This window comes from Solenopsis invicta, chromosome 13 (genome assembly GCF_016802725.1).
Source record: "Solenopsis invicta isolate M01_SB chromosome 13, UNIL_Sinv_3.0, whole genome shotgun sequence".
NCBI lineage: Eukaryota > Metazoa > Arthropoda > Insecta > Hymenoptera > Formicidae > Solenopsis > Solenopsis invicta.
The window spans coordinates 14,452,337-14,475,250 of NC_052676.1; the positions used below are offsets into that span (position 1 = coordinate 14,452,337).

The following is a 22,914-nucleotide window of genomic DNA, read 5'->3' on the forward strand; positions in this document are numbered from 1 at the left end:
TATTTTTGTAACATTTTAAAAAACATTTTTCGCAAAAAAAAATCTTGGGAATTTTTTTCGGAATTTCCTAAGCGATCACCCATCCAAGTTGTGATCGCGCTGGACGATGCTTGACTTCTACGACTGCTGCTAGATCCCTCGTGATGATCTGTGAACACTTTATGCTAATACGTTTATATGTATAACTGATAGATTAGGTGAATATATATTATTAAAAAGAAGAACCGTATAATTAAAGCATATTATTTATATAAATATATATAAAATTATTTTTTAAGTGTTTTTTACAAATGCGAAATAGCACCTAAAATAACTTTTGTTTGAGTAAGAATGCAATTAAAAAATATATGTCAATATAATAATTAAATTAAATATGAAAAAATTGTTATTAAAAAAACATTTAAAAAACATTTAGAAATATTGCTTGTTTATTGAGATGTAAATCGAGGCTTTTTTCATCCATGGACTTTTTTTTGTCTATCGATAATATTTACGTTTCTCAATAGTACTGTGTTTAAGATAGAAATTTGGAATTTTAAAATCACAAGAGCAAAAACACAAGTTTTAAATAGTTAATATGTGCTATTCAGAAACTTAAGTATTTACATATAGCTAAATGGAATAATCTCGCAGATGAAAAAATCATAGGAGTTATCAAAATCATACGCGTTTGACGTGTTTATAATCCAGAAGGCAAATCTCCTAGGAACGTCCTAAGGACGTCTATGAGATGTTGTAACGCTCTAAATTCATCCCATTCACGTAATCATTTTATCCATGAATTGACTATATAAATAAAATAAATTTTAATTCGAGATTCGTTATCTGAAGTGATTTTTACATTCCAGCAACAAGAAAATAAAGCTTATTTAATAATTTTCTTTATTGATCAAAAATCCATATTTATTTTTTATTTCTTTTTACATTTTTAAAAATACCGAGTAAATATACGTAATAATGTCAAATACTATAAATTATACAACAACCAATAAATATACAACATGTAATTGTAGCGATTTTTAATTGGGATCTAAAAATATCTCAGATAATCGTTTATACGAACAAAGACAACTGTTACCCGGTTAATAAAGTTTTACTCTCCTAAAAGTTCTTCGATTCCATCGTCTTTGTCGGAACTGTCTTGCCGATGCACTTTCATTTTATAGCCCAACGCTTCTAGAAGATTTACATTAAAATAATAAGTTAAATTAATTCCTGGTACTAGACGTTTCAATTCTTCGATGGTCGCCCAAGCTTTCTCGGTGTCTCCTATATTAGCATAATGTTGTGTAATCATTGCAAATAAATCACCATGACGCACCGACTGTTCCAGATTAGGTCCTTGAGAGTCTAGTAGATGACGAACTTGTTGCATCGCCGTCTCTGTTTCACTTCTCTCGAACAATCTTTTAATGTCCAAATAGCGTTTAATCGCCGACATTCTATTATTCACCAATTCCACCGCTCGCTTGTGAACATCGGGATCTCGCGGTGTCATCACCTTGGATAGACACCTACTCGCTTGATTCAGCGCGTCTAGTGCCTTTTCATAATTTTGAAACTCATCAATCTCTACCTGCGCACAAGCCACGTAAAAATTCGCCAGTAGATCCATAGCCTTTCCCTTGGAATAGAAATTGATTATATTCTTCAGAACTTCTGGTTGATTCTGCCAGTCCAGAGATTGCAAATAATTGCCCGCCATGATGTAGATTTCGCGATTCCGCGAGACCTGTGCAAAGAAGCAGATTTTTTCGGTATCTCCGGACTTGAGCAGCGCCTTCATAGCACGCAGCTTGTTACCAGCTTGTGTAAATTTTTTGGTCGCAAGATGGTAGTTTCCTTGCTCGAAGGCGATCTCCGCGATTTTTTCGAGCGTAGAAATCCTTGTACGTTCGTGCTCAGCATCATCGTCGCTTCCTTTCTCGACCGTCAACTTCTCTGCAAGTTCCTCGCTCAACACGACGTTATGCTGTTGAATCAGATCTAAAGCCGCCATGTAGTCCCTGCCGATTGCGAGCAAGTCCACCGCTTTATCGATCTGGTCGTTCTGCATGAAGTAATCAGCGCATTTATGGATTAACGCCGGATCAGAATCAGCGTTCACGTCCATGATGATTAGTTGTAACGCACTGTACTGTCGCATTCGGAACGCAACGTCCAAAGCCTTGTGCAGAAGGTTAGCTTTGTGATACAACAGCACCGCGCGATCCGGTTGATCATTATCCTCATAAAACTTAGCGACGTCTATCTGTGAGTGCCGCGGTGCTAGTATAGCCAATGGCCACAATTCTTCTAGCATGCTATGTTCCTTGCACAGTCGTATTGCATTAGTGTAAGCTTTAGCAACCGTGTAGAAATGAACCGCTTGTACCACATTATTTTTCGACTCGTAATGTGCAGCAAGATGATATGCCGCTGCAGCGTGATTTGTTCTAGTCACCAGCTCGCACACTTCATCTTCTCTGCCAAAGTAACAAAGCAGCCTCGTCATCGAGAGAGTATCTTTGGCTTGTTCGTACAGATGTAGAGCAGTCTCCATGTCACCAGTCGATTCGGTGTATTGGGCATGCCAATTCTTAATCTCCGATTCTTCGGAATTATTTAAATACGTAAGCAACTCTCGAGGTCTCGTCAAAAGCATCCTGGGCACTTCGAATCGATGACAATCGGCCTTCGTATACATATCGATAGCTTCCGCCATTTTACCCTGTTGCTCCAGCGCACGAGCGTAATTGTAATAACTCGTCTTTTCGCGGATCTTGTTCTCATTGTTAGCTAACTCGATTGCTTCTTTAAATTTGTTCCGTGCTTCATACAGTCGTCCCAGTAGATCCAGACGTTTCGCTTCGCGAAATAGACGTTCAGCGTCAATATGAAGGCCAAGTTCAACGGCCAAAATTCCTACTTGCGCTTCCAAGTTCAAGCTATCGTCCTGCATCGCTTCGCGTAAAGCCCGCGCGGCATTAGCTTGCTTCATATGACCCAAGCATAGGAGTGCCATATTTAGTTGCTTTGTTTTCACGCACATTTTGGCTAAGCTCTTCCAAACAGCCTCATTCTTTATAGATTTAATGGCTTTAAAGGCTTCTTCCATGTTTGCCACACTAATATGATAACTAAAGTCCATCACTGCTTTCTTGGTAATGGAATCGCAATCTCCCAGTTCCTCAAAGTCTCTCATTAATAACTGTATGATCTTGCTATTCCTATCCAAACTCTTTTCAGAATTCAGGATAACAATATGTGGCGAACGCACACCTAACAATCGACAATTCTCATCTGTGATCGGCTTCACATCCTGTATTACTATACCGTGATCGGACGTCGCAAATAATGATACTAACACGACAGAGGCTTGTACAGTCCGATCATTGTCCTTATTGAAACTCTTGGAATCACGGCTTTCCAATCTCTGAGCTCGACATACTAATAGCCTGGGATCCTCCACGTCCCAACAATGCGCTGTGATCAACCTTCCTTTGCATTGCGCAACTAACATATCATCGTCAACTAAGTCGTTTGATTCTCCAAAATCAAATTCATGAATCTGATCGCTTTCGATATCCCAAATATATAAAACCGAACTGGGCATAAGATTCGCCATGGCGACGGTAATTGAGACGCAGCGACAATCCGAATTACATCTGGCCTCAATAATTTCGGCAAAATCACTAATCGCTTCATACGTCGCCATGGCGCGAGTGTGTAGCTTAGCCTCGTGTTTGCCCAAATTCCAAATTTTTAGAATGCCGTTTAACGATGCTACAGTTAAATAATGCCCTGTTAATTCCATTGTGATCGGTTCGCCTTCCTCTGGCAAAGTGGGGAGCGTCTGAATAACGGAACCTTCTATAGAGCGCAGCTGAATTATCGTTGGAGTCAACACAATCAATGTGTGCTCGTATATCAACATCTTTTCTGTATCACAGCTGAAGGTTGCCAATACGTTCGTATTGAGATTGGCACCCTTGTTGATGCGATTAACGTTGATCTGTCTGCCAGAAGATACAGCAATGTATTCCCTTGATACAGCGATGACTTGCACCTGCATCTCCGTCTTTAGAGTATACATCTGCTCGTCCATCTCGAGCAGAATCTGTGTCGGAGTGAGCTGGCTCGCGCAAACGCCGTCATTGTATACGGCACACATCGGTTGTTGATGCAGGATAAACACATTGGTGATGCAGTTAACGGCCAAAAGAGAGTTCCGTGATAAACTGACGCCCCACACCAATTGCTTCACCGTGCCGTGAATCGTGCAGGATTCCGGGATACTCGGCCAAGAATTCTCATCACAGTCAGACACACATTTTCGCTTCCATAAATAGATCGTGCCCAAGTTGGTGCCGGCGGCCAAGGTGTCATTGCCCTTACAAAACGTCAAGCTAGTGAACATTTCTTGAGGAGTGGCGATATTTCCGTTGGACGAATCCGGAGGCGACAGGACGTACGTGTCGCCCGTGTGAAGATCCCAACATCGTACAGCGAGCTCTCCTGTGAGCACGGACAATGTGTTTCCACCAATCCAACACAGAACGGTACCGGTGGCGCGTGACACATCGCTTCTGCCGCTTAGTTTTACCTTTGTCAATTCGGTGAGTTCTCCATTGATTGGGTTTACTTGAAAGTGTCCAATGTTCAATCCTTCTGTCATAACAATGATAGAGTCTCTAGTCTGATGATACAATAAGCAGTTTAATGCTGCACCATCAGTAGAAAGAACTTCCTTGCATTGTCCTTGAGCATCGACAAAATATATGATGCCATTTAAAGTGCCAATGTAAAACGAATGGTTGTCCCGCTGTGCGGGGACTGCTGTTGGAGCGGCAGTTCTCGGACGCCAGGAACTGAATAGATCCAAGGCTCTCTCATCACCGGCTACTGCCGCCTTTGCTAAACCACTAATATCAATGGCTGGTTTTAGCGGGACTGTTCTGAATGCAATTTGTGTAAAAGATTCCTTCAGTTCGTGATGAAACGTCATGAAGAGTTGTCCTTTGGAGTCTATCTTCCAACCGATTATAAAACCACCACTATCCGCTGATACCAAGCGGCCACCATATTGACTCCACTGCAGAATCATGATGGACTCTCGATGAGGAGTCACTACTACATTGAATTCCTGAGTCCCAGTGTCCCCTGGCCACACCTGACAATAATACAATTTATAATTTAGTTTATAATAATAATTAAAGAATAATTTAACATATAATAATTTGTGTCTTCTTCTCATGGCAGACTTTTTTACAATAAAGAATAGCAGCTTATATTTGCAAAACAATAAAAAAAATTAAAAATGAAAAAAACAAGCAAAATAAGATTTAAAAAAACAAATTTACTTCAAATCAAACTAACTAAATAAAATTCACATGATTTTGATTTACTTATATGCAACCATCCTAATAACAATACTATTAAATAAGTAAAGACAAGGAAACATTGTTAACATGAATATAAATATAAAAATAAAATTAAGTTAAAAATTACATTAAAACTTAGCAGATTAATTAAGATAAAAATAAAACAAAGATAATTTAAATTAATGAATAATTTGAAATAAATTTAATTCTTTTAACTGAACATTTTCTATTTTGCAAAGTTTTTTATTTTCTTTTAAGCTTTCTATCAAAGATAATAAGATGTAACTAGATGTAAACAGATTGTTGATATGTTGCTCACAATCATCTATGTGTTGCTATCAAATTGCAATAATCGAATTCATATTTTTTTGCAAATTTATGCATTCACAATATAATAATTTTGGATAAAAACTTGCTGCCAACATAGTAGTAGCTTTGAAGTTACCAAAATTTGTGTTATTATTTGTTAAATAATCAATAATTACAACAAATTTATATTTAAAAGTGATAATTAAAAAGATTGAAAATCATTAAAAAAAAACATCTTGACTTTGTTTTTTGATCCTGTCATTCATTAATGATCATTAATGGTTGTTGTGTGTGAATCGTGTGTGCTGGCACCTCTCAGGCAGGATCAGGTTGGCAGGACCAAATTAACAGAATCGAATGCGACTTATCAGAAAATTTAGTACTTATTTTGTACTATTTTGTACCAAAAAAAAAAAAATAATTTTGTACCCCATTTACGAAAAAATCGTGGCGCTGACAACTTCATATTAAGCTAACAGGACCAAAAAATATATATATATAAATAAAAAATACGTATATAGCTAGCGCTGAATTTGTACTAATTTGTACCAGCCAAAAAAAAAAAAAAAAACATTTCCATTAACCCCTTAAAACAACCCCTACTTCATAATAAGACATTTCTCTTTCGGTTCTTTCAGAATTTAATTAATGAAATTGAATTAAATTTATCTTTTTATTTACTACCGATTATGTATTATTTCGTATCACCAAAAAGGATTTTGTACCCAGTGTTATTTAAAAAAAATCGTGCTCCTGCCAACATAAAATAAACATAACTAAATCAAAATTATTAAAAAATAATAAATAACGATAGATTTTATTAGTACAAAATTTGTACTAATTTGTACCACTAAAAAAACTTGAAAATATTAACATTAACCTTTTAAAACAACCCCTACTTCGTAATAGGACATTTCGATTTTTTCAGATGTTAATTAATCAAATTGAATTAATTTATCTTTTTATTTCCTACCGATTATGTATTATAAAAAATTCATTAAGATACTCTTTCTTTTTAGTCTTGGAAACGATAGTGTCTCTTTAATCACCGTTTGAGCGCGGATGTTAGAATGTATTTTGGATAATTAAATATAGATTCAAATAATTGTATATATTATATTTTATTATAGAAATTAAACTAATTTTAAATATTAAACTATTCTAATACTAAATACCAAACTATTATAAATCTTAATTTTAACAATCGTAAGTACTATATATTAAAGCAGGTGTTATTAAAGATTTATCTTTAATAATCCTTTCTTTTTTTTTCCCAGATCATTACTCGTATATTCGACGCATATTTGTCCAATTCTTAAGCATATAGCTGTATAATGTCCGAGTGTTTGTATGCCTCTTGTTAAAACGGGTCTTTTATATGTTACAATGCCGAGTAACTTATACATCACTTCATTCAATGGCTTTTTAAATGATTTATTGATGTTGTTCAATTTAATTTGAGTCATTGTTTGTGGTGGAGTAGATTTCAAAAACAATAATATCTCCTGAAAAATAAATAATTATTTAATCAAAAGAAAGTAAGTATAGTACACTTCTCTTTAAAAAAAGTACTAATAGAAGAAAGGCTATAAGTAATAAAAGTAAAATATGTATCGAAACATATAAAAAACTTTCTTATTATAAAAGAAAAAACAAAGTTAAAAATATTTTTGGTCCAATTTCGAATCCTTCTCAATTTAGCAATATTACTAGTAGTATAGCTTAACATCCATGCTTTGATTTTTATAGTCTTTCTTTCTTTTAATAATTTCAATGATGATTAGAATTAATATTTTTTTGTTGCTTTAAAACAATACACTACTTTATTATATTTTTATAACTGTTTTATGTTCATTAATAATAAAAATTACTTGCCTGTTTTAGATGGTGTTGTTTCAAATTCAAGACAATTTTTTGAATAACAAGAACGTTCTCCTTTCAGATAAACACTTTGCCTTATTATCTCATTAAAATTATTAGAAATTGATGCTTCTACGATTTTCAATTTGTCTATTTGTATTACAGCCAATTTTTTGTGTCGTGGTGGACAACCAGAATTGCAACGAGATGTCTCTTCAAAACTTGGAATATCTTTGAAGAGAATACTTGCTAGGTAACATTTGTCTCGCAATTCACATAATTGCAATCACCAACATTAGAAATAGAAAATATTTTTAAAAGTATTTCCGCGCGTAATTTGTACGAAGAAAGACCAATACCATTTATACAGTTTATAATTCGTTTAAAAAACAAATTTGTTTCTTCTATATGTATTTGTAAATTATTTAAATCATATCCTACTGCAAGTAATATTGAAATATGCTGTCAAAAGCACAAATATTAGTGATAGTGTAATTGCCATCATTTATATGTAAAGATTTTAAGGAGACTATTTCCATTTTTTTAAATAGGTATTCTTACAGATCTTTACATGTTAAAAAATCTATTAATTTGTGTTGATTTTTACCAAGATACAAGCTTTATTTTTATTTGACTTCCTTGTTTCTAGACCACGCCAATTTTCTGTTTTTCGACTTTCCACAATATTTTTTATATTTCCAACATTTTTACATGTCATACATATACGACGTTGACCATAACCTTCTTCAGAATCATTAAATACTGAAGAACATTAAGGTAATGTATGAACAGATTTTTCGCATAAATAACAAATATGTGCATTCGTTGATTCATCGTTATTCTTATATGCAGGACATGAATTATTTGATAAATTAGTAATTGTAGGCTTTATTAAAGATGTATGAGTTAATACATTTTAGTCGTTTGACTCAGAAACACACTTCAGACAAATGCCAAGCGGCAGGATCGCGCTTCATTTGTTTGTTAATCTAGCAACTCAAACGCACAGCGCGATCGCGTCTTGGCGCCAAACCAAAAAAAGTCAAAAACAGCAAAGTGGCGCGATATTGTAAAATAAAATTTGATTTAGTCCAGTAAGATTCTGTATAGTATAGTATAGTCTAATACGAGATATTATAGATAAGTTCATAATTTTAATGATGTAATATATGCGTTAATAATGTATGTATAAAAATATACATTATATTTATATCAATATAATACATTATAATATCATTGTAATTTATATCAATTATGCAAATACATATTCATTTTCTCTATATATTATTTATCATGTTAATTATTAAATTAAATTCTGAAACAACATTAATTTTATTAAACATCGTACAAAAACAAATATTTTTCAGAAAAATTACTACAAATTCAATCCTAATAAAAATTGCCATTATTTATCATTTTTTAATAACTTTGACTTAATTATGTTTATTTCATGTTGGCAGGACCACGATTTTTTTAAAATAACACGGGGTACAAAATCTCCTCTGGTAGTACGAAGTAGTACATAATCGGTAGTAAATAAAAGTATAAATTTAGTTCAATTTGATTAATTAACATCTGAAAAAATCGAAAGAGAAATATCCCATTACGAAGTAGGGGTTGTTTTAAAAGGTTAATGTTAATATTTTCAAGTTTTTTGGGTGGTACAAATTAGTACAAATTTTGCACTAATAAAATCTATTGTTATTTATTAATTTTTAATAATTTTGATTTAGTTATGTTTATTTCATGTTGGCAGGACCACAATTTTTTTTAAATAACACAGGGCACAAAATTTCCTCTGGTGGTACGAAATAGTACATAATCGGTAGTAAATAAAAAGATAAATTTGTAACGTTACGCCTCTCCGCCGCCGAACGCAACGCGTAAGATCAAACACGTGCGCGCGTTCAGCTAAGCATGCCGCGATCACGCGCTACCATGCGTGCCGCGCGCCGCGCTCGGCAAGCGTCCCCACTCCGGCCGGCCCCACCACGCGCGCTGATTAGTACGTGCGACCGCGCGGACTGCTATATAAGCCGACAGCGAGCAGCCGAGATCAGATCGCTCCGAGCCACCGATCTCAAACCTACTCCGCTCCTGCGCCGGGTATTCTCGACGCTCCTTAGCTTGGGCATTCTCAAGCACTTCCCCGGAACGGGCATTCTCGTTCTAACTTTCTCGCGACGGGAATACTCGTCGGTCCTAACGGCTGGGAATACTCGGCCAATCCCATCCTCCGTCCGCGACGGGAATACTCGTCGTTTCCGCGGCTGGGTATTCTCGGTCAACAGGAACCGTCCGTCCCGCAATTCCGTTCTCGGGGATTCTCGAGACCAGCACCGCCGTCGGGGATGCCCGACACCGTTCTAAGGCTCATTCCGCAAACCTGTTCCCTACGGGGTGACAACACTCCGCAGGGAGAGACCGCTTAGGTCTCTACCGTCGACCACACTCGCGTATCGCGGAACCGTTCGCCGCACCACGTACTACCGATTCCGCGTATCGCGACCGTCCGTCGCGCGGGCCAATGACGGCCCGTTTAACCTTGAGTTAAGTTAGCCGCTTCACGGCCACTCCGATCATTACTTCCGAGCGCCTGGCGCATAATACCTGTCCGTTCGTTTCCGGAGTTTCTGGAATCCGCTCCGTTTAGATAGTAAGTACGCCGCGAATACATCGTGATCGTTTCTCTTAGTTTCACGCGGGCCGACGACCGCGCAATTAAGCACTCCCGTGCCGTACTACTACTCGCGGAGTTCCTAAAATACGTTCTTCTAAGCGTTTTAGATATTAAGTGCACCGCGAATACATTGTGACCGATCTCTTGATTTCACGCGGGCCGACGACCGCGCAATTAAGTGCCGCAATACTATTCGAGGAGTTCAGTATTATCCGATAACAATATCGGAACTGTATAATTCATTTTGTACTAAAGCATAGCCAAATATATTTAACCTCTTTCGTTTTCACTACCAAACCACGGCGTTGTCATTTGATACGAACCCGGACATCCGGCGAGCACATCCGAGCATCCGATCCTGAACCAAATTCCCGTAACCGACACCGAGAAAGTACCAGCGTTACAAATTTATTTCAATTTCATTAATTAACTTCTGAAAAAGTCAAAAGAGAAATATCCTATTACGAAGTAGGGGTTGTTTTAAGGAGTTAATGGAAAAATTTTCAAGTTTTTTTGATGGTACAAATTAGTGCGAATTTTGTACTAATAGAATCTTTCGTCATTTATCATTTTTTAGTAATTTTGATTTAGTTATGTCTCTTTCATGTTGGCAGAACCACGATTTTTTTTTAATAACACGGGGTACAAAATCTCCTCTGGTGGTACGAAATAGTACATAATCGGTAGTAAATAAAAAGATAAATTTAGTTCAATTTAATTAATTAAATTCTGAAAAAATCAAAAGAGAAATGTCCTATTATGAAATAGGGGTTGTTTAAAGGGGTTAATAGAAATATTTTTATTTTTTGTTTGGGTGGTACAAATTAGTACAAATTCAGCGCTAGCTATATACGTCGTATTATATATATATATATATATATATATATAATTTTTATATATATATATATATATATATATATAATTTTTTTTTGCCCTGCTAGCTTAACATGAAGTTGGCAGCGCCACAATTTTTTCGTAAATGGCACAAGGTATAAAATTATTATTTTTTTTTGGTACAAAATAGGACAAAATAAGTAATAAATTTTCTGATAAGTCGCATTCGATTGTACTGATTTGATCCTGCCAACTTATGAGGTTGTGCTGGCGCAGATGTTTCATACGATTCTGAAATGTTCTGAGATTTCTCATCCTACAATTTTTATAAAATACTTTTAATTATTTTACATTTTATAACATTTTATCTGAAATTATAGAATAAAAAATAATAGAAATCTTAGGATACTTCATAGTTAACACATTAAAAAATTTTGAGAAAAAATGTAGACATTTAAAATATTTATGAAAAGTAATCCAATTCTTATAAAAATATCTGAAAAAACTATAAAATTATACAAATATTCTGAAAAATTATTGTATACAAGTAATCTAAGAAAAATTTTTCAGCAGGGACCTGTACGTATCACTCGACACTGCTCGGCCGCGCGACTGTGCCGGCCAAAGCAGCTGTCATATAACAAGCGCTTAATTTATTACAAGTTCTGTCGGTATGAATACTCTTAGGGTAAAACGCTGTAACAGTCATTAATAATCATCCTATATATATATATATATATATATATATATATATGAAAGTTTAAATATTAAAATGGCTAAAAATGAGGATGAATATTATAATATAGAGAAATTAGTAGGCGCGGAAAATTTTCATATTTAGAAATATCAAATAAAAATTATATTTAAAGCGAATGATGTTTTTGAGATTGTAGAGAATAATGTAGAAATAGAAAATAGAAATGATTCGTGGAAGAAAAAGGATGCAAGAGCACAAAAGATTATTGTCACAACATTAGATAAGAAACCGCTTCTTAATATAATGGATTGTAGTACAGTACAGCATTTGAAATGTGGAGAAAAATAAATAATACATACGAAAAAGATACTGAACATCAAAGATGTAGATTAATGGAAGAATTTTATAGTATCATTTTTAAAAAAGGTACGGACATAACAATCTACATTTATAAAATTAAAAATTTAACTTATAGATTAAATGCAATAGATATTAAAATTGATGATAAAATAATAATTTCTAAAATCTTAGCTACTTTACCTAAAGAGTATATACATTTTGTTAGTGCGTGGGAATTGACGGAGACAAATAGGAAAACTTTAGAAAATTTAACAGATAGATTAATAGGAGAAGAACAAAGGCTATATCCAAAGGAAGAAGAAAAAGCAATTGCATTTAAAGCCATAAATAAAAAATGTAATAAAATAGGTCACGTCGCAAAATTCTGTAGAATTGAAGAATATAAATGAAGAATATGAATCAACGAGACAAGAAACAGATACGATGTTTTAAATGCAATAAATTAGAACACATTACCAAATCCTGTAAAAAAGAAGATAATGAAAAGAAATGTAACATTTGTAAAAAAAATAATTCATTTAGAAAAGGACTGTTTCTTCAGAAATAAAAAATAATATAAAGAAGCTTCAAGTAAAATTGTTCTATTAACAACAGATTTTGAAGAAGATGATTGTTGGATAGCAGATTCAAGATGTACGTCGAACATGATAAATAAGAAATGTTATTTCAAAGAAATGAGAAAATCTGACACGGTGATAAATGTAACGAAAAATGAAGAAAAAATACAAGCTCAAAGAATCGGAAGAATTGAATTTAAAGAATGCAGCTTAAAAAAAGTTTTATATGTACCTAAATTAAGTGCGAGTTTACTATCAGTAAATTCTATTACGAGAAATGGAGGTAAAATAATGTTTACAAAGAAGTATTAGTTAAAGTAAATAACGTAATTGTTTTAAAAAGAAAGAAAATGAAAAATGGTTTATTCCAAATAAAATTAACACCAACAATTAAACATAAAAATAATGAATAATCTTTATTAACAGAGAATGAAGAATGTAAAGCAAGAATATTTCATAGAAAACTAGGTCATGCAAGTTTAGGAAAAATAAAAAAAGCTGCTGTCTCAATGTAAAGATATCAAATTAACATCGAAAGATTTAGAAAAACTAAAGGATATACGCAAAGTTTGTCAACAAGTAAAACAAACAAGGAATAGTTTTGGAAATTCAAAAAATAAAGCAAAAAGGCCTCTTCAAATTATACACACAGATCTATGTAGACCAATAAATCCAGTAACATGAAACGAAAAGAAATACTTTCTCACGTTTCAAGACGACTTCACTCGAAATACTTTTGTTTATCTTCTAGAGAACAACCGTGAAGTGCAAAATTATTTGAAGGAGTACGTTAAAAAAGTTGAAGCACATTGGAATATGAAAGTTTCAAAAATAAGGTGTGATAATGGAAGAGAATATGTAAATAAAGACATTCTACAATAGTGTGAAAAAAAAGGAACAGTATTAGATAATACTGTACCATAAACACCACAGCAGAATGGTAAAGCCGAAAGGTTGAACAGAACCTTGTTAGATAAAATCAGAGCACTCTTGTTTGACTCAAGATTTAAGGTTATGTGGGGTGAAGCTTTATATTGTTCTGTGTATATAATAGATTACCTAAAGATACATTACATTATTGTACGCCATATGAAATGTGGGAAAAACAAAAACTAGAGATGAAAAAATTGCAAATTTTTGGAAGCACTGATCATGTTAAGAATTTAAGTGGAACGAAGAAATTAGAAGAAGGACGTAAAAGTTTATAATTTGTTGGATATGTACCAAATAGATATAGATTATGGGATTCAAAAGAAAAGAAGCAAATAATAGCAAGAGACGTCAAAATTCAAGAAAATAAAATTAAAACTAGTAAAAAAAAAGAAAAAGTATAATTAAATTCATTCTGGATAAAAATTAAACTGAGGAAGAAGTATTATATTGTAATGAAGATAAAGAAAATGTATAAGAAGATTGGGAAGATGCAAATAATGAATACAAAGAAAGCTCATCTATAGAAAATGGAAGAAGACAAGAAGAAAATCAAGATGAAAATCATCGAAATAAAGATTTTCAAAGAGAAGAAACAAGTACGAGTAAAAAATCTAAAAGACAAAGAAAGTATCCAGAATATTTTCAAGTTTATGTAATGCTTACTTATAAAGCAGCAACAACGAAATATGACAAAGAAAAATGGCAAGAGGCTAAAAATGAAGAATAGAAATCGCTAGAAGAAAATAATACATGGGAAGTAATAGATATTAAAAATATTAAAGAAGGAAAACCACTAAGCGGTAAATGGATTTTTAAAATAAAAGATGATGGAAGATATAAAGCTCGATTCGTAATACGAGGATGTGAACAGGAATACGGAGTGAATTGTCAAGAAACATTTAGTCCATTCATCAGCATTAGTGCATTAAGAAATCTGTTTGCACTAGCAGCTATTAAAAAACTTATTATTGTAATATTCAAAATTAAAACAGCTTTTTTTTATGAAAATATTGATGAAGAAGTTGATATGCATCCGCCAGAAGGATATGATTGTAAAGGAAAAATGTTTAAATTAAAGAAGGCATTATATGGTTTACGGCAAGCTTCATTAAAATGGAATATACATTTTACAGACTTTCTAAAAGAAAAGAATTTTGAACCAGTAGAATGCGAACAATGTATATTCAAGAAAAGTAACATGAATGTAATATTAGAAATATATGTAGATGATGGGATATTAATAAAAAATGATTTAAAACAATTAGAAGAGACAATTAAGCAACTTAAAAAAGAATTTAAAATAACCGTAGATTACAAACCAAAGAAATTTGTAGGATTAGAAATTATAAGAGATAATAACATAATTAAATTAAAACAAGAAGAGTATACAATGAAGACTTTGAAGCAATATGGAATGAATAAAGCAAAATCAGTAAAAATACCAATTTTAAAAAATGAAGATAGAAACAATTTGAAGAAAGAAGATTATAAATATAGGAAATTTATATTTATCTACAAAAACAAGACCAGATATTTTATACAGTGTAGGATTTTGTAGTAGATATATCAAAAATTATACACAAGAAAATATTAATGATGTGAAACATATTATAAAATATCTAAATGGAACTATAGATCAAGGAATAGAATTTAACAATACTAAAATAAATATTTTGGAAGCTTATTGTGATAGAGATTTTGCAGGAGACATACAAACGAGACAAAGTACAATTGGTTATATAATATTTTATGGTGGAGAAGCAATAAGCTGGTGTTCAAGAAGACAACCTAATATAGTCCTATCACAGAAGCGGAATACGTAGCAGTAGCTGAATGTAGTAAAGAGTTATTGTACTTAAAATATTTATTAGAAGATCTTCAAAAAACAGAAATCAAAATTGAATTAAACATAGATAATCAGAGCACAATAGCATTAATAACGAATGGCGTTGTAAATAAAAGATCTAAGCATATAGATGTTAAATATAGATATGTGCATAATTTGGTGAAAAATAAAGTCATAGAATTAAAATATTGTCCAACGCATGTTCAAAAGGCAGACATATTAAAGCATTAAATGTTGTTAAATTTAATAATTGTAAAAAACATTTGGTAAATTAATTTAATTTGTTGAAATTAAGGGAAAGTGTTGAATAATCGATAATTACAACAAATTTATATTTAAAAGTAGTAATTAAAATGATTGAAAATCATTTAAAAAAAACATCTTGACTTTATTTCTTGATCCTGTCATTCATTAATGATCATTAATGGTTGTGTGTGAATCGTGTGTGCTGGCGCAGATGTAAGGCCTTACATAGTTTAATGGATAATCGTACAATACAGATAAGTTTATTCTATTAAGAATATCATTTTGATTAACATTATGTTAATTCTTATTTAATGTTGTCAGTAGTCTCCAGAGATTCTGACTGTAACATCTTTCTCTTACCTTAAATGTATGATTAGTTAATGTTTAAATTATTATAGCAACTTAAGGGCAATGTTAAATATGTTATATTAATGTGTTCTAACCAGTTTTATTACTTCAATGATAAGCTAATAAGTGACAAAAGTAAAATATCATAAACCTTTAACATTGCCCTTAAGTTGCTATATAATAATTTATAAAATCATATAATGCTATTGTGCTACTGTTTCACTGTTACACTGTTGTAATACATATAATGTTGCCTCAATGTTAGTATATTCAAAATCGTTAAAGATAAATATAAAGCAAGTTGCCAGCATCATAAGCAATCAGATTTGGATGCTTTTGCTTAGACACTTTATTATCTGGAATTCTTTGCCTTGTGCAGTTCAGAGTTATGATACTAACTCGTAATTCCCCGTTCTCCCAACCCGCTGCTAGCCATGTCTTTTCGGGATGCCATCCGAGAGCAGTGACCTGTGCCACCGCGTGTCCTGGTGACTCGACGTCTTGTACAGGTTCACCTTGATCATCATAGATGGTTACGAAACCACCCTTGTCTTGAGAGTACGCGGCGACAGCTAACAGAGGATAGTTATTGTGCCAAGTTGCGAGGGTGCTTATGGAAGCACTCTCGGGATTTTGCACTCGTATGTCAAAATACAAAGTCATCGTCTATTATATTACTACTATATACTGTACATATTTATAATTACAATTTAACAGAATATAAATTAGTACAAATATGATTACACGTATTATCACTTTCTTTTCACATTATTAAATCAAAGTATTGATTGCATTTTATGTATAAATAAACAATTCTCTCTCATATCAATGGAACACAATCTATTCTAATGTAAATTGATGTTGTTAAATGCAGTTGTCATCAGTTGTCATGGAAACAAACACCGATGATGCAAACGCCATTATAACATCCAGGTTAGGTTAGGCGCAAATTGAGGGAAATTTAAAAGTTGTCTAACCTGTTGAATAAAATTCTCATATTTTTGTATACAGAATTTTTCCTTTATTTAAATTTATGGAGGAAAAATTTTAAGTTCTTCAGATTTTGTAAGATTCCTTCAAAAATTATAGAATGAGAAATCAAAATAAAATAATATATATCAGAATTCATATGTGTAAATAAGATTATGTTCTAGAAAAGATATATTTTCTCAACACTTTTGAAATTAACTCGAATTCATATAAAAACTAAGAAATTTTCTATAAAATTATAAAATTATACAAAAATTCAGGAAAATTATATGAAGAATTTTTATAATTTTTACCAGTGAGTTAAAGATAATTTAAAAGTCTAGTACATAAATATACAACCTAATAATTAAGAAATTATCATATCTATATTTTTATAAACTTTTCATATTTTAAATTTATAAAGATTTTTGAAAAAATATATTAAATTTTTCAAATCTGATATAGTTTTTGCGGACATTACAAAATAAAATATTTTAGAATTTATATGTATAAAAAATTATTCCTGAAAAGATCCACACAACACATGTCCTATGGATGTGCCTAAGAGATCTGCTATGTAGGGAATGTAAACTTTTTCAGTACTTCTAAGAAAAATTCCAAGTAATCCGTATTTAAAAAATTGAGAAATTTTTTAAAAAGTTATATATTACTTCATATAATTCTGAAATATTACATAAAAAATTCTAAGAAAAACTTTCACTAGAAAAGTTGAGGAAAATTTTTAAGTCTAATCTACTTTAAATCTTTATCTACCTAATGAAAAGACTAACATATATCTTTTATAAAGAGGAAAAAAATAGTAAACATTTTATTGCTACAACGATATAGGATTGCAAGATAAAATGTATTTTACATGCCATTACAATTATCTTGATGATTTGGATCCAGATTTATTATTCCTCAAACGGCACAATTCGGCTTCAAGTTCGATCATTTTCTGAAAAGGTTGCGTAACAATTATCGTAAATGATATAAGATTTTCAGCAAACAAAAATAAATTCAATTGAATTAAAAATTGCAATTTATTTTAATTTCCGAGTATAAAATGCGCTATTTATCATTTTAAATTCTGATGGATTCATGTCCACATTATATTATCTATGGATTTAAATAAAGTGAAATACGAAATGTGATATTCATGATGTTAAATTCATATTATTTTTTTATTCAAATGTAAAGCGCGATTTCGAACATGTCAAAATAAATTTATTTATATCTATTTCAATTCATTTTCGTTTACTGGATTAGCATGCTTATGTTATCATTAATAAATAATTACTATCTCTGAATAAAAAGATATTCTACAAATAAATTAAGAAATGAAAATTAAAAAATACTTTTAATATTTAAGATTAAATTTTCTTTAAACTTAAAAATGTTTAAAAAATCATATTCATATATATATTTTTTTTAATACAGAGTTTTCGGCTTCTTTAAAATAATAAATAATTTAAACGATAAACGGTAACTTTATTTCAAAATGCTTTATAAGTATAATATTGATAATAAACTTAATTAAATAATAAGTAATAAATATTAAATTTTAATAATAAACTTTCACAATTATAGAGTGTATTCAATTTGCTGACTCGATCCGACTCTTCAGTCAATGGTCTATTCTTTTTAGCTACAAAAAAAGAGATAAGCTGTATGTACATACAAGAAATGAAACTAAAAAGAACAGACCATCAACTTGGAGTCAGGTCAAAACAATAAATCTATTCTTTTCTATAAATATAATTTTTCAAAATTCTTGTATTTTATTTAGAAGATTAAATTATTTAAAATTCTTCTTTTTAGAAAACTCAATGCTATTTTAGAAAGTTAGTCTAAAAAAACTACATAGTCAAAAGATTTGAAAAATGAATGTCCTATACATTAATCATAAATATGTTCTTAAAATTTGATCAAGTTGTTACATTATAAAAAGACTGGAGAACTTTTTTAATTTTACAATCCTTATTAACTCATAATATTAAAAGTTTTAATAACAAAGAGAGATAAATAAAAATTGCGTGTAACACTAGAAATAAAAATACCATAAAGTACTCTTGTCGTTGATTTTCAAGAGCGGCTATTAAAAGTTTTTTATACTTCGCTTCTAAAGATTCTATTAAGCTATACAGTTCGTTCTGCTTCTCCGAACACAAAAACGTACAAAACTCGCTCTTCCGCTCTTGGAATTGTAATTGTAAAATCTTGATCTCGAGATTTTTATTCTGTAAAATTGTACGAAGATTAAAAGTTCCATCTCGTGTAATTGATTAAAAAAAAAAGGATATTTCAAGAAATAATTAAGATGCTTGTGATGGACTATGTTACACTAATCAACAATGAAAATATATCATATACCGAACAATTTTTATTAGTAGTGCTGATAACGAATAAAAACTCAATAAAATACTCGTAATAAAGAAATCAAATTTTGTTAACCAGTTTATTGTTATCGATAAAAATTTCTAAAGAAATAGAATAATTTCTTCATGTATTTTTAATACTCTGATAATATGCTGCAACTTCTTCTCATAAACATGTTTTACGGTATCATTCAGCTTCCTCAACTTCGCAATGGTTTTCTTGAGCACTCGAACTTTCCACGCAAGACTGTGCGTTTGTGCTTGAGTGGTCAGCTGTCCAACGCGATTCCGTAATCGAGATGCCTCGTTGTCCACCGTGTTTCCTCGACATTTTGTTAATTCTTTTTTTAATCGCTCGTTTTGAATCTGTAGATTTTCGAGCTTGGTGGTTAACATGTTGATGCGATATTTGTAAAATTTTAAGTGATTTTTGTCTGTCGTGTTGCCATTGTGACGACACGCAAAGTACGCATTCGCGCTCGAATTATAATCATAAATTTTCAATTTATTTCGCAGACCGCTTCTTTGGTCTAATTTCCGACTTGATGTTACACAATTCTGATGACTTCTATCATGTTCAGATAACTCGTTCAAAGATGAACTAATGCAAACCTGACAAAAATAAAAATTAATTTTAAAAAATCTAAAAATTAACCTTTAGTTTTGTTTTAAATTATAATTATTAAATATAATTAAAATTTTATTGCATATTTATTAAAATTTTGCAAAATTTAAGGAAGTTCAAAAAAATTATCAAAATTTCATTAAAACTAATCTACTAGGGAATTTTACATTGTAGTAGACATTTCGTGAAATAATTTTCGAAACGTTTTCAATGCATTTTCACAAATGTATGAAAATTTTCTGTCTAAAAAACCGCACAAGTAAAATGAAAATAATAGTAAAATACCGCGTGATAAAATGATGGTAGCGGCATCAAAAGGTCATTAGGCGGTTTAGTTTTGAATATTCCTGCAAGCGTGCCTGCTTTTAATTGTCGAGAGAGTTCTAATAAATACTCATTTCTCAAATTACGTTGTAAAATAGTCGAGTTTAACTTTTCGAGCCAGATCCCGCATAAATGAGTTTCTTCCACAGAGTTCAGGTTCAATACATACGTTCTAATATGCGTCAAAGTTCGCTTAAAATGTTCGTCCAATTTTAAGGCCTCCTGCTCGTCGCGTTCTTCGACTCTCGACATGATATTTATAAGCTTCTTTTTGGTATTATAAGCTATGATGGGATAGTAACGCGTTAAAAAATTATAATAATAAAATTAAAAATTAATAACTTTTAACTTGTAATTAATTTTAAATACATTGATTTTTAATTTCAACTAGTCATTTTCAAAATATTGTATAATACAAAGAGTTGAAAGAAAGTAGTAGCTAGTTAAAAAATTTAATAAAAACATGAAAAGTTAATAACTTTCAACTTAACTCGTTAGTTAATTTTGAATGATTAAATTTTTAATTTCAACAAATTATTTTTAAAACTCATAAAACTTTAACTTATTAACTTTTATTAAATTAAAAAATTATTTATATAAATAAAAAAAAATATTTATAAAAAATATATTCCTACATAAAAAATACTTTTGTTATTTCATAAACTTAAGTAACAAGTAAAATATTAAATTTATTTGATGATCCATATTATGTTTTAAATAATCTAACTTTCAAAGATTAAGACTCAAATTTAATACATATAATGCTTTTCAAAATTAACTTTCCATTTAACTTATTAATTTAATGTAAACTTTTTTAACTGAGTTGATTTTTTATTCATTAATTGGGAAACAGATATTAACTTACTTAACCTTGTTATAAACTACCTGAAGTCTAGTAGATTACACGACTTTGACAGTTTGACATGACCATGCAAGCATTCAAGATAAAAATATAAATACAATGACTATCAAATGTTACTACAAACTACAAACATGCGAGAAACACATGAAAAATGATGCATCATGCCGTTAATAGTTATTTCTAAACAGGGTAATAACTATATATTATCGTTACAAAATTAATAACATTTTATTCCTTTTCCAAGCGCAGAGTTTGCTATAAATTTCTGACATTAGTAAAGCAACAAATTTCACATAGATTTCATAATATCTGATGATATCGGAAAACTGCTGTTAGAAATCTAATAGAATCTGTTTAAATCTGTTGATATTCTGCTGCCAAGTTTTTAGCATAAAATTTTTGTGCCAAGATTGGCAGCAGAAATTGAGTCTGTATTTCAAAATTTACTACCAGTACTAAAAAATCTATACACATGTACATACATAACGGAGTAAATCTATTTTAACGCACAAAGAAAATCTTTAGCATTACAATTTGCTTTGTGCGTTAACATAAGTTTATTGTTACATACAGATTAAAGTTTAAAATCAATATTTAATATAACTTAATGCGTAATGGTTATTTTTGTTTTGTAACCTCATTTTCTACAACTATTATAATTATTTTTGAAACACATGAAATTCAACTTCATTAACTTTTTTCCTAAGTTAAAAATTTATACTTTTATAAAAAAGAAAAAAATACATTCTCATAAAAAATTATATCTTTGTTTTGTATTAACTCAATTTATAAATGAAATAAATTTATTTGATTCATATTCTAAACGTTAGAGTAATCTTAAAAACTTAAGACATTTTTAATATAAATAATGCTTTTCAAAATTAACTTTTGACTTAAATGATTAGATTATTATTTTAGAGATCCAAAAATCATACGTAAGCTTCTAAATTTTTTTGTGAAATAATGAAATAAATAAAAAATCTACTTCAGGCCTTTATTCTACATATTTTAAAGTACACAAAAAATATTTTATCTATTTTTAATAAAATAGCAGCTGTAGAGTCTTTTCATGCTTGCTATTTTTCAGAAAACCCTTTTGATCCTATTGCTTGCAATAGGAAGTGCCGTATACTTTGATTTAGGACAAAAAACCAAAAATTTTTATTATCTACATATTTATGGTGGCGATGTGGCATAAGGAGTTGCGAGTTTACTTTCCGTGCCAAAGATCATCGGGTTCAAATTCACCCAGAACAATATAACTCTAAATTTTTAATCGATTTAGAACCAATCGCCATCTCTCGGAAGGCAAAGGCAAACCACTGAGAGTATAACTCTGCTCAGGAAAGTCTTTTCTAATAGACCGTTTGAAACCGATATTAAAACTGTAAGTGCCATACATTTACGAATATATGAAGAAGCAAGTCTACGCGCTAACAAACGTATGGCACGCGAAGAATATATTTACAACAGTAGCACATATGAATGACAAAATAGGTTTTTATAAAAATAGTGAACATTTCAAAAATATTTTTTGGTCGAAAAATTCATCTGAAATTGTAGCAAAAATATTTCAATGAATTGCAAAATTCATATATAATTCAGTAGTAAATGTCATATAGATAATGAAAGTTTGGTTTTTTGTTATAGGTCAAAGCGTACGCCGCGGCTACTGCAAGTCTACTATAAGTTCTATTGAGGAGAGGATCAGAAAAATAGTAAG

At 31.1% G+C, this 22,914-nt stretch overlaps 2 protein-coding genes across 2 annotated transcripts; both read right to left on the reverse strand.

Moving 5' to 3' along the window:
- Nucleotides 1-865: 865 nt before the first annotated feature.
- LOC105202938 (intraflagellar transport protein 140 homolog) lies at nucleotides 866-17,121 on the reverse strand. Its single transcript, XM_011171632.3, has 2 exons — nucleotides 16,433-17,121; nucleotides 866-5,152 (listed from the first exon to the last, which is right to left on the reverse strand). Exons 1-2 carry the CDS (start codon nucleotides 16,694-16,696, stop codon nucleotides 1,094-1,096), a joined length of 4,323 nt encoding a protein of 1,440 aa, XP_011169934.1. The 5' UTR covers nucleotides 16,697-17,121; the 3' UTR covers nucleotides 866-1,093.
- Nucleotides 17,122-17,796: 675 nt separating this feature from the next.
- On the reverse strand, nucleotides 17,797-20,882 carry LOC105202939. Its single transcript, XM_039456870.1, has 3 exons — nucleotides 20,291-20,882; nucleotides 19,063-19,992; nucleotides 17,797-17,960 (listed from the first exon to the last, which is right to left on the reverse strand). Exons 1-2 carry the CDS (start codon nucleotides 20,579-20,581, stop codon nucleotides 19,483-19,485), a joined length of 801 nt encoding a protein of 266 aa, XP_039312804.1. The 5' UTR covers nucleotides 20,582-20,882; the 3' UTR covers nucleotides 17,797-17,960; nucleotides 19,063-19,482.
- Between the last annotated feature and the right edge of the window lie 2,032 nt (nucleotides 20,883-22,914).

Bases quoted from the DNA above. Each gene is read 5' to 3' on its own strand.
- LOC105202939 (XM_039456870.1), bottom strand. From the start codon at position 20,581: ATGTCGAGAGTCGAAGAACGCGACGAGCAGGAGGCCTTAAAATTGGAC. The intron at 19,993-20,290 runs GTATTTTACTAT...TATTTTTGTCAG, and splicing joins TACCATCATTTTATCACGCG to GTTTGCATTAGTTCATCTTT.
- LOC105202938 (XM_011171632.3), bottom strand. From the start codon at position 16,696: ATGACTTTGTATTTTGACATACGAGTGCAAAATCCCGAGAGTGCTTCC. The intron at 5,153-16,432 runs GTTAGTATCATA...TATTATTGTCAG, and splicing joins GGGAGAACGGGGAATTACGA to GTGTGGCCAGGGGACACTGG.